This window comes from Lynx canadensis, chromosome D2 (genome assembly GCF_007474595.2).
Source record: "Lynx canadensis isolate LIC74 chromosome D2, mLynCan4.pri.v2, whole genome shotgun sequence".
NCBI lineage: Eukaryota > Metazoa > Chordata > Mammalia > Carnivora > Felidae > Lynx > Lynx canadensis.
Window position 1 is genome coordinate 27,519,884 of NC_044313.2, and position 10,495 is coordinate 27,530,378.

The 10,495-nt window shown below is 54.1% G+C and overlaps 1 protein-coding gene across 1 annotated transcript; it reads left to right on the plus strand.

The window, feature by feature from the left end:
* Nucleotides 1–48: 48 nt before the first annotated feature.
* POLL (DNA polymerase lambda) lies at nucleotides 49–8,334 on the plus strand. Its single transcript, XM_030334106.1, has 9 exons — nucleotides 49–102; nucleotides 929–1,062; nucleotides 1,566–1,860; nucleotides 2,048–2,210; nucleotides 2,570–2,887; nucleotides 3,882–4,055; nucleotides 4,610–4,738; nucleotides 6,811–6,979; nucleotides 7,424–8,334. Exons 2-9 carry the CDS (start codon nucleotides 951–953, stop codon nucleotides 7,786–7,788), a joined length of 1,725 nt encoding a protein of 574 aa, XP_030189966.1. The 5' UTR covers nucleotides 49–102; nucleotides 929–950; the 3' UTR covers nucleotides 7,789–8,334.
* The last annotated feature ends 2,161 nt before the right edge of the window (nucleotides 8,335–10,495 follow it).

Consider the following 10,495-nt stretch of genomic DNA (forward strand, 5'->3'; position numbering starts at 1 on the left):
CCCGGAAGATGTTCTGAGCATTTACCCCCCCCCCCCCCCACCCCGTCCGGCCCCCGATTTCCCACCCACCACGCCCTTCGTCTGCTCTCATTGGCTGCCCTGGTAAGTGGTTTACTCCAGCCCACCCGCGGGGCCTGAAGTTGACCCCACCTGGGACCGAATCACTGCAATGGGCAGGGGTCCTTAGGTCAGGGTGCGGACACTCCAGCCCTCCTCTGGCCTCCAGCTGGGAGTGCCTGGCGCGCGCCAGCTGCGCTCGCGGCGGGTGCCCCACAGCTGCCTGTCGTCTCCACCCCCAGCTGTGAGGCCGCGACTCCTCTAGTCTCGGAAGGCGCCCCACACCTGCTGCTGCCTTGCCCTGTCTCCCCGCACCTGCGGGGCTGAGCACCCCCGTGACGGGAGGTCCGCGACCAGGGCAGGTGTAGGGCGTTCCCCCGCCTCCCTAACACCCTGCTCTCCCAGGGTTTCCTATGCGGGTCTGTGATGGGGTAGAGAAAGATCATGTGGGGTTTATATGCAGATTCCCCCCAGTCCGTCAATCCTCTTGGGAGCCCAAGTAAAGCTGTAGCTCCATTTCCTAGCCTAGCATCTCCTGTTGGTAGAGCCCTTTCAAAGTGGGATGCAGCAGGGCAGATACTGCGCTGAATCTTTAGAGCAACCCCTCCGAGGAATATCATTTTGTACCACTCAGAAGTTCCTTAATAGTCCCATCCTTCCCTTTATTTTCCCCAGTACTCTGACATTGAAAGGCTGGTGAGTGCTAGGCTAAACTGCTAAAGTTCAGTTGGGTTTGAGATACCCCAAGGAACTGGGCTACTGCCCCCAAACCCTGGTCATTAGAGACACCATCTCCATAGGCAAAGGGTTGGGTAACCTCAATTCTGGGTTTCCACGTGATAGTTGCCCTGATCAAATCTAAAACCTAAAGGCCAGGATCCGGCCATCCCTCAATGGACCCGAGGGGCATCTTGAAGGCATTTCCCAAGCGGAAGAAAATTCACGCCGATCCATCATCAAAAGTACTTGCAAAGATTCCCAAGCAAGAAGATGGAGAAGCAGGAGGTGAGCAGACTCACCCTCAGAACCCTCATGTACTTGAACCCTTAGGATTCCTATGTTGCTCATGTCTAGACTCGGATATTAGAGCTGATTCTGCCCACCCACAGACTACAGGTTGGTTTGTATCTCCCTTGCACAAGGCTTGGGCCCCAGTCTTTGACGGGCCACTTGCTCTATTAATAGTAGGTGTCTATTAATACTTGTTGAAAGAATAAATAAATGAAGTGATATATAGGATACCTACATTGTGCTAGACACTGTTCTAGATTACATGAGGGAACAGGACATATCAAAATCCTTGCTCCTTACATCAAGTGATGGTCCGTGGGAAAATTAACTGTATGTTTGTGGCAGAATTCCCCAGAAGGCTGGCTGTCTAGATGGAAGAAAAATGATTGTTTGGGGGCACAGGACTGTAAAAGGTTCATTCGGATCATATCTGACAGTTATGACATATATGACAGTTATCATATCTGACAATAGGCATCTGGATGTCCCTTACACAGAATGGCTGAGCTCCCTGCGGGCCCATGTTGTGCCCAGTGGCATTGGGCGAGCCCGGGCAGAGCTCTTTGAGAAGCAGATTATCCAGCACGGTGGCCAGATATGCACTGCCCAGGCCCCAGGCGTCACTCACATTGTGGTGGATGAAGGCATGGACTGTGAGCGAGCCCTCCGCCTCCTTCGACTGCCCCGGCTGCCCCAGGGCGCTCAGCTGGTGAAGTCCACATGGCTAAGCCTGTGCCTGCAGGAGAGGAGGCTGGTGGACACGGCAGGATTCAGCATCTATATCCCTAACAGGTGGGTTGGCTCCAGTCTTTCCTCAGTGTTTTCTGGCAGCATCCTGAGCTCTCCTCTTGGGCTATTCAAAATAACTTTCATTTTCTTAATCGGACACATTAGAAAACCAAGATCTCAAAGTAGAGTATTAGGAGCAGAGGTAGGGCCAGACCTTTGGGATCTTAACTTGCCATCACCATCCCTGCAGGTACCCGGACCAACCACACGTCAGCAAGGCAGACCAAGACTTTTCTGCTCCTCCTGGAGCCCATGAGGCTCTGCTCAGGACAGCCCTCTCTCCTCCCTCTCCTCCCACGAGGCCTGTGTCTCCTCCCAAGAGGGCAGAAGAGGCCCTGAGCACCCAAGCCCAGGTCAGGAGCCTCCCAGCCCTCGCAGCTCCCTTCCCCTGGGAACTAGGTCACAGAAACAGGCAGGGCCTGGTGGTGGTTCAGAAAGTCCTAGACCCCTGAAAGAGGAAAGACCTCTTTCTTATGAGGCCATTTGGTTCTTCCCAACATCCACCATGTCTGCATTTGGCCAGGCCACATCTACCACATACCACTGGGAATTCTAGGACTGGGCACTGGGGGAAGCCAGGTGGAACATGGCCCCACACTTCAGGAGGTGCAGGTCTGACTCATCCCTGGGTCTGACTAGGAGGCTCAGCCCCCACCTTTGAGGAGCTCTTTGGGGGGCGTGAACTTATTGTCTCATCTCTTTCCCCCTCAAGCCTGGCTCTGATGATGAAACCAGTGATGGGGAAGAGAACCAGGTTAGCGCAGCTGATCTGGAAGCCCTTATCAGTGGCCACTACCCCACACCCCTTGAGGGAGATGATGAACCAAGCCCAGCCCCTGAGGGCCTGGATAAGTGGGTCTGTGCACAGCCTTCGAGCCAGAAGACAATTAACCACAACCCCCACATCACAGAGAAGCTGGAAGTGCTGGCCAAAGCCTACAATGTTCAGGGAGACAAGTGGAGGGCCCTGGGCTATGCCAAGGCCATCAATGCCCTCAAGAGCTTCCACAAGCCTGTCACCTCCTACCAGGTACCCGGGGGCCAGTGCAGGGTATGCGGGGAGATGGGGGGCCTTCTGTTTACTGGCCAGAGGTTGGTGGTGGCACCAGTCACAAGGGGGATTGGGTGGAATGCTTAAGATTTTATGACGTCTGAGACTTCCACAAAAGAAAATGGGGATATGGATGAAAGCAGATTGACAAAATCTTGATAATTACAGAAGTTGCTGACAGGTACTTGGGGGCTCATTATACTGTTCTATTTTGGAATTTTTTCCATAGTAAATAGTTAAAAAAATTTTTTTTTTAACGTTTATTTATTTTTGAGACAGAGAGAGACAGAGCATGAACGGGGGAGGGTCAGAGAGAGAGGGAGACACAGAATCTGAAACAGGCTCCAGGCTCTGAGCGGTCAGCACAGAGTCTGACGCGGGGCTCAAACTCACGGACCTTGAGATCATGACCTGAGCCGAAGTCGGACGCTCAACCGACTGAGCCACCCAGGCGCCCCCATAGTAAATAGTTTTTAAAAAGTTTAGACTCCGGAGGCCAACAGACCAGTTTGAATTCTGGTTCCCATCATTCGCTGTGTGATTCCAGGCAAGTTACTTAAACCCTTAGAGCAAGGAAAAGGAACTAAGTAAGAAGAGTGAGAAACTCAGGTGTTCCTATGAGGACCAAATGAGATGCTCACTGTCATGCAGTAAGGCCCGATACGCAGTCAGACCTCAGTAAATGTCTGCCCTCACTGTTGCGAGGGCAATGGTGACTAGGATCGTCACTACTGCCTTTTCTCTACTTCCTGTGCTCGCCTCCATCCCTCTGAGAACCAAAAGCCGTTTCCCAGCCCATTCTATCCTAACTTCTCATCTTCAGTTGTGCCCAGGCTTTACACAGCCATCAGTTGCCAACTAGCCAGGTTGGCCTTCACTCAGATACCTGCTGAAGGAGTCTGCTAGCCTACCACTGGCTCCGCACCTGCCGTCTTCTCATTTTTCTTTTCTACCTCTGCCTCCTCCTCCCCAGGAAGCCTTCAGTATCCCCGGGATTGGAAAGCGGATGGCCGAGAAAATCATAGAGATCCTGGAAAGCGGGCATCTGCGGAAGCTGGACCATATCAGTGAGAGCGTGCCTGTCTTGGAGCTCTTCTCCAACATCTGGGGAGCTGGAGCTAAGACTGCCCAGATGTGGTACCAGCAGGTACCTGACCCTGCACCTACTTCAGTTTTGCTTTTTCTCAGAGGTCCTGCCCCACAGTTCTCATACCCTGTACTCTGATGGGAACGAACCCAGACTATAGTGAGACCACTTTTCAAGGGGATTAGGTCTCCTGGCTTCCAGAACTGCCCTGTTGCTTGGTAGCCTTGAGGCATTAATCTGTTGTGTAGGCAGAGATAAGAAGTATGTTTCTCTGTCTCCCAGACCAGCAAGGGCCTTCCTGAGAAGACCAGGACTCAGGGCTGAGTATCCAGATCAATGGTTCCCCAATCTGGCCATGCCCGGAATCCCCCAGACCGATGGATTCATGAACCATTATTTTAGGGTTGTGGCAGGGCTGGATTGGGGTGTGTCTCCTGTGCTCCCTACCTTTCTTGAGTCCCACTGATTAGAGACCCGACCACTCCTGGGGTTGGTCCTACCTCAAACCTTCCTTGGAGTTTGGGGGTGATGGTAGCCTTGTGTATGTGCTCACTCACTGCCTCTCCATTGGTCCTGGCTGCTCACAGCCTCCTCATCTGGCTTCTTTTTTCCAGGGTTTCCGGACCCTAGAAGACATCCGCAGCCAGGCCTCCCTGACTACCCAGCAGACCATTGGCCTGAAGCATTATGATGACTTTCTGGAACGCATACCCAGGGAGGAGGCTGCAGAGATTGAACAGACAGTAAGCAGGTGCCCCAGAGCAGTGAGGAGCCTTGCTATAAGCTCTTGGCCTGGCTGAAAGTCAGGAACACCTGATCCCTCAGCCGGGAAGTCAGAAGAAGCTGTGGAACAGCAGAGGTTGGGACCAGTGAGGAAAGAGCAAGTTGAGACTGAAGCTGGAGGGGAGGGTGGCTTTGGTAGGGAAGGGCTGCAACACCAGCTCTCTGGATTAGGGTAGAGTGAACATGGGCAGAGATGCTAGAATGATGATAGGACTGGGTTAACGTTTGGGCTGGATTAGAGGTGGAATATGGTCAGAACTACTTGAGGATATTGGGGTTTGAACTGGGCCAGGTCTGGGTCAGGGCAGAGGTACTTAATGTTTTTTGATTTACAAACTTTTCTGAGAACCCGATGAAAACTATACTCTTTTCTCTCCAAAATTTGTACAAATGTACAAAGTTGTTTTTTTTTTAATCTCTTTCCAGAGGTAAGGGCCTTCTGAAGGCTCCCCCACCCACCCCACCCCCCCCACCAACCTGAGACTGGTTCAGGGTGTGGGTTAAAGTTGGTGTAGAAGCACAGTGCCAGTACAGTTAGGTTTGGGGTTAGAGAAAAGCTAGGTTGAGTTAAGGTTAGGCCCGAATTAAGAGTAGGGTTTTCTTAACATTGGATGCTTTTAGTTAAGATTTGTCATTGTCCTAGAAATAAGATTTGGCCGACATTAGGGTTTGGTTTAGCGTTGGATTAGAGAGTAAATTCGTATAAAACCTAGATTAGAGAGAGACTAGGGTGTATTTAGGATTAGATATATCATTTGTTCAGTCAGCTTCAGGATTATGGGGTGGTTGCTGTGGGCAAGGTTTGCTACTTTGGAGTCAGATTCTGATCAGGTAGGACTCTGTGGAGACCCTGGCCCACTTTAGTTAAAATTAGCCTCCAGCTCCACTCCAGGCCACTAGGCCACGGGACTATGAGACTGGCGCAAGATAGATGGACAGGCCCTTTTGTCCACCCATCACCAGACCTTGGTGCTAGTAATGACGCCGTCACTCAGCCACGGTGTCCAGGCACAGAGAATGTCCCAGTGAGCTTCCAGCCCCCAACCCATTCGAACAGCAGTGGCTTCCCACCTGGCCTGCTCCCCCCACTTAAGGGCTCCAGCTTTAGGAGTTTTTGATGGGATTACTCATCCTAGGTCTCCTCCCATCCTCTTGGGAGGCTCAAGAAGGGACTGAGAGGATTAGCAGAGCCATGCCTGTCAGGAGAATTGAGGTGTCCTGGCTGGAGTATCCAGGGCCCCAGAAATCTCAGTGTCCTGGGGTAGAGGCGTGGAGGTCATCTGCATATGAAAGGCTTCAGTGTCTCTGGGGTGGAGGCTAATGGGCTTATTCCTCTCAGTGAGAGTTGATCCTTCAGCTGACAGCCCCCTGTCTTGATTCCCTCTGCACCGAGCCCATTCCTCCAAGTAAGGGTGTGAGTATTGGCTCAGAATTGCCTCCCTCTTTGCTTTCTTTCTTTTTCTTTACTATAGGTGCGGTTGCATTTCTAGGCTCCATTTCCCCCCAGGCCTCAGCCTGGGGCACCCCGCTAGCCACCTGATGAAGCCTCAAGCCCCAACTCACACTCTGCTCTAAGCTCCAAATCCATACCAGGCCTTGGAGGGCTTCCAGGCACCTGGCCCTTTGTCCCAAGCAGACATACCCAGGCATAGGGTTTGGAGCCGAGGCCAAGAGAAGGGGTGTCTCTCCGCTTTTAAAGAGCTCCAGGAGGAAAGATCAGTGTCTTTCCTCAGAATCAGAGCATACACCTCTTAGATCCCTCTTCAGGCCGCCTCTGGTGGTATGAGCACGAGGTTTTCTCTTCTGTCCTAGGGAAGCTGGAGAACTGCCATTCCCCAGGGTAGATCTCTGACATCTCCTCCTTTAGTCTTTCCCTCAGGCTCGTGTGATGCGACCAGGGATTGGTTCGGGGCGTAAGCCGGAAGTGTGGGCTCCTGGGTCGGGGAAGGCTCTTGTGCCGTCAAGGGGGACGAACTCCTTGCAGGGCTTGAGGCCCACAGGCCCTCCCCCCTGCCCCTCTGCTCTTTCTCAGGTCCGGGAATCAGCTCAGGCCTTCACCCCTGGGCTGCTGTGTGTGGCATGTGGTTCTTACCGACGCGGGAAGGCAACTTGTGGTGATGTGGATGTGCTGCTCACTCACCCGGATGGCCGGTCTCACCAGGGCGTCTTCAATCGCCTCCTTGACAGCCTTCGGCAGCAAGGTATAAGCTCCATCTCTGGGTGAGCAGGTTGGCTCCAGGCAGGGCGAGGCTAGCCGACCCCCAGGAGGGAGGGCCTCAGAGTTGCAAGCTCTCGGCAGGAAGCAGGGGAAGGTGGCTTCGTGAGAGTGCCACCTCTCCCTTGTGGCCAGAGCCAGTTCAGGGCAGAGATGAAACAGTCCACCACCCCTCCACTTAGTAATAGGTCCTCAATACTGCCCGCAGGTTAATTGCTTGATCTCACCTTTCTGTGACACTGCAGGGGACATGGGGAGGAATGGCCATGCGTGTTTTAAGGAGGCAGGTGCAGAGAGGGCAAGGTTGCCCAGCAAAGAAATTCACGCGCAGGGAATGGAGGAACCAGGGATGAACAGGAGAGACCTGGGAGGACGGGGCAGCCCAAGCCTGGCTCCCTGCCCTCCCAGCAGCCTTCCCGTGTTGCGCCAGGGTTCCTGACGGATGACCTGGTGAGCCAGGAGGAGAACGGCCAGCAGCAGAAGTACTTGGGTGTGTGCCAGCTCCCAGGGCCGGGGCGGCGGCACCGACGACTGGACATCATCGTTGTGCCCTACAGCGAGTTTGCCTGCGCCCTGCTCTACTTCACTGGCTCTGCCCACTTCAACCGCTCCATGCGGGCTCTGGCCAAGACCAAGAGCATGAGCTTGTCGGAGCATGCCCTCAGCACCGCTGTGGTCCGGGACAGCCGAGGCCGCAAGGTGGGGCCTGGCCGAGTGCTGCCCACTCCCACTGAGAAGGATGTCTTCAGGCTCTTAGGCCTACCCTACCGAGAGCCAGCCGAGCGGGACTGGTGACCCGTGGCTGGGGGGAAGGGGGACTGCCCCACCTGGCCATCCAGTGCTTGTCTCTAGCCTTAGTGGGCTGAACCTCACTACTTCAACAGCCTGGGCCTGAGGGAAAGGGCCAGCCTGGCTCCCACGTTCTGTCCAGCCCTCTCCTCAACAAGAGCAGACTGCTGGCCTTCTGCCTCACCACTGTCTCTGGTGGAGTTCTGGACACGCCCCCCCCCCCCCCCCCCCCCCCCCGCCTCATTTTAAGCAAGAACAGCTGCTGATGTGAAGCCAGTTTCCTGTGCTGAAGGCCCAGACACCCCCACTTCCCTGCCCAAGGAGGGTCTCTCTGCTGGGGGCAAGATGGGGGCTGCAGGGGAGGGGCAAGCAGCTGTAGCTGAGCATCACCTAAGACCCTTTGGAGCAAGAGAACAAGCCGTTTCACATGTCCTCCCTCCCCCTAGCCCGCTTCCTGTGCAGCTGGAGGTGTGGGGACGGGGTGACCAGGCTTGGGGAGGATAGCATTTGAAGGCCCAGGGGTCCAGTAAAGTGCACTTGACATTCAGCCTGCTTGGTGTCTGTGAACTGCTGCAGTCCCTGCCTGCCTTCAACCCGGGCAGGGATGGAGATGGGAGCCAAATGGGAGCCCAGAAAGGCAAGTTAACTGCTCTCCAGAAGGGCTGGCTTAAGTCCACTCCTGAGCTCAGAAGAGAGGCAGAGATGGACGGATAAAAGGGAGAATTCATGGAGTCAGGCATTAGGAGTGCCTGTCTCCGCAGTAGCATCTCTTGTGGGCCCTGCCCTAGAACAGGCTATCAGGACATAAAGGTGACAAGACTTACTAGGAACTGGTGACTTGTGCTACCAGCAGTGCTGAGGCAGTCAGACGAGATTGCGTGGAGGGGAGGGGAAGGCTGGCAGGGAAATAGCCTGCCTGTTTGGGGAAAACTAAAGAGCCTACTCTAGAGACGATGCTGTATGCCAAGGCTGGTGGAGGACTGGGAGTCGGGCTAAGGGGCTCAGTTTGATAGAGGGGATAGGAGCAAGTCCAGCTGGTGGGACCAGGATGGCACTTGGAGGTTGGACCTCGCAGGATGGAGAGTTTAGTGAGGGGAGTGGTGGGGTGGGGAAGAAGGTTTGGACATACCAACTATGAAGAATAATGTGCACAGGGCTGGAGGAGGTGGCTGTGTTGGGAGGAGCAGCAAGGGGCCTGGAGAGGCCTCCTGGCATGGGGGGTTTGGAAGCTGAAGAGATGGGCGCAAGCCTGAGTGTGCTGGCTGGGAGGCAGGGCTGGGGGGCAGGTACTAAGTCCTGTGTCTCTGTCAGTAACTTGCAGAGTCTCAGAGCTGGCCTTTGTTGGCCTGATTTCGGTCAGGGGATGCCAGCATCCCGGCATAGGGATCCCGACTCCAGTTCAGAACTCAAGTCCAAGCCCTGGGGCCCCACCTGCACGGGGGCATGCTGGGGAAGGAATCTAAAGCTCATGGAGTCTGGGAACCCTTTTCACAGCTTAGTACCAACCAGAGACAGCCACGTCAAAGGCCTAGAAGCCTCTGTGAGGGGTGAGTCCCTTGGAGCTTCTATTCCCAGGGAGGTGTGGCTGACTGGGGCCCGGAATGAATAAGCCAGGCAAATTCCTGGCCCCTTAGGCTGCTTCTGGACCCTACTTGCAAGCTCTGCCAGGTCTACTCTGAACTAGGCCCCCAATGTCTGCCATCATTCCCAGCAAGGGTCAGAGCTGGCAGAAACCCAAAGCCTGGAGTGTCCAGGTCCAAATGTGGAAGTTGCTTCTCTCCTTTTGCTTCCCACATAAATGCCCTGGCATCCTGTCCGGGCCCGCAGTAATAGGGCCTCCAGGGCTGCAAGAGGGAACCAGTGGGTCACCGGGTGACTTGGCCAATTAACCACTTCCCATATACAGAAAGTCCCCAGAACTACAGAGAAGGATAGTGCTGCCTTCTGTGTCTGAAAACAGGGACCTGGCCCCTCAACCTCCTCCCAAGAGATTCAGAATTCCAAAGATTACCTTCAAACCAAGTCAACTCCTTGTCCCACCTCCTGGCAAGGACAACAGGAAATTGGGAAAGAAAGAGCACCCACACCCTCCAGAGAGACCCATTCTGGAGGTGGTATCCTCTTGGCCACTCAGTCTGACACAGGAGCCTGGGAGAAAAGCTGAGGGATGTGTTTCTATCTGGAGAAAGGCTGCTCAGTTTGGAGGAGGGACTGGTTTTCCGAGTCCAAGCTAAGCAAAAAGTGTATTAGAAGGATCCCCAGGTACTTCAGAGCCTGAACTTGGTTTCTGGGTAGGCCTGCAGCCCAGTGCCCCATTCTGCCGGAAAGGGAGACTGAATTTTGGAGCCCTGGTGGGAACTGGCATCCTGTCTAGCAACTGAGTACCCCAAAACTACCACCCAATCACCATCTGGTCCCAAGGAGGAGGAGAAGGGCCCACAAGCCTGCTTCTCACCCCTATCCCAGCTATCGTCACTCTGTCTCAGAGCCAGAGTTGTCCCTGGCCAGATCACATGTACAGTAGGCAGAATAACGGTCCCCCAAAGATGTCTACATCCTAAAACTTAGAACCTGCGAGTATATTATCTTACTTGGCAAAAGACATTGCAGATATGATTAAAGTTAAAGATTTTGAGAAGAGATGATCCTGTGGGCCCAATCTAATTATGAGTCCTTAGCAGAAAACCTACACAGAGAGATGTAACAACAGAAG

Bases quoted from the DNA above. Each gene is read 5' to 3' on its own strand.
- POLL (XM_030334106.1), top strand. From the start codon at position 951: ATGGACCCGAGGGGCATCTTGAAGGCATTTCCCAAGCGGAAGAAAATT. The intron at 1,063-1,565 runs GTGAGCAGACTC...TCCCTTACACAG, and splicing joins AGAAGATGGAGAAGCAGGAG to AATGGCTGAGCTCCCTGCGG. The intron at 2,211-2,569 runs GTCAGGAGCCTC...TTCCCCCTCAAG, and splicing joins CCCTGAGCACCCAAGCCCAG to CCTGGCTCTGATGATGAAAC.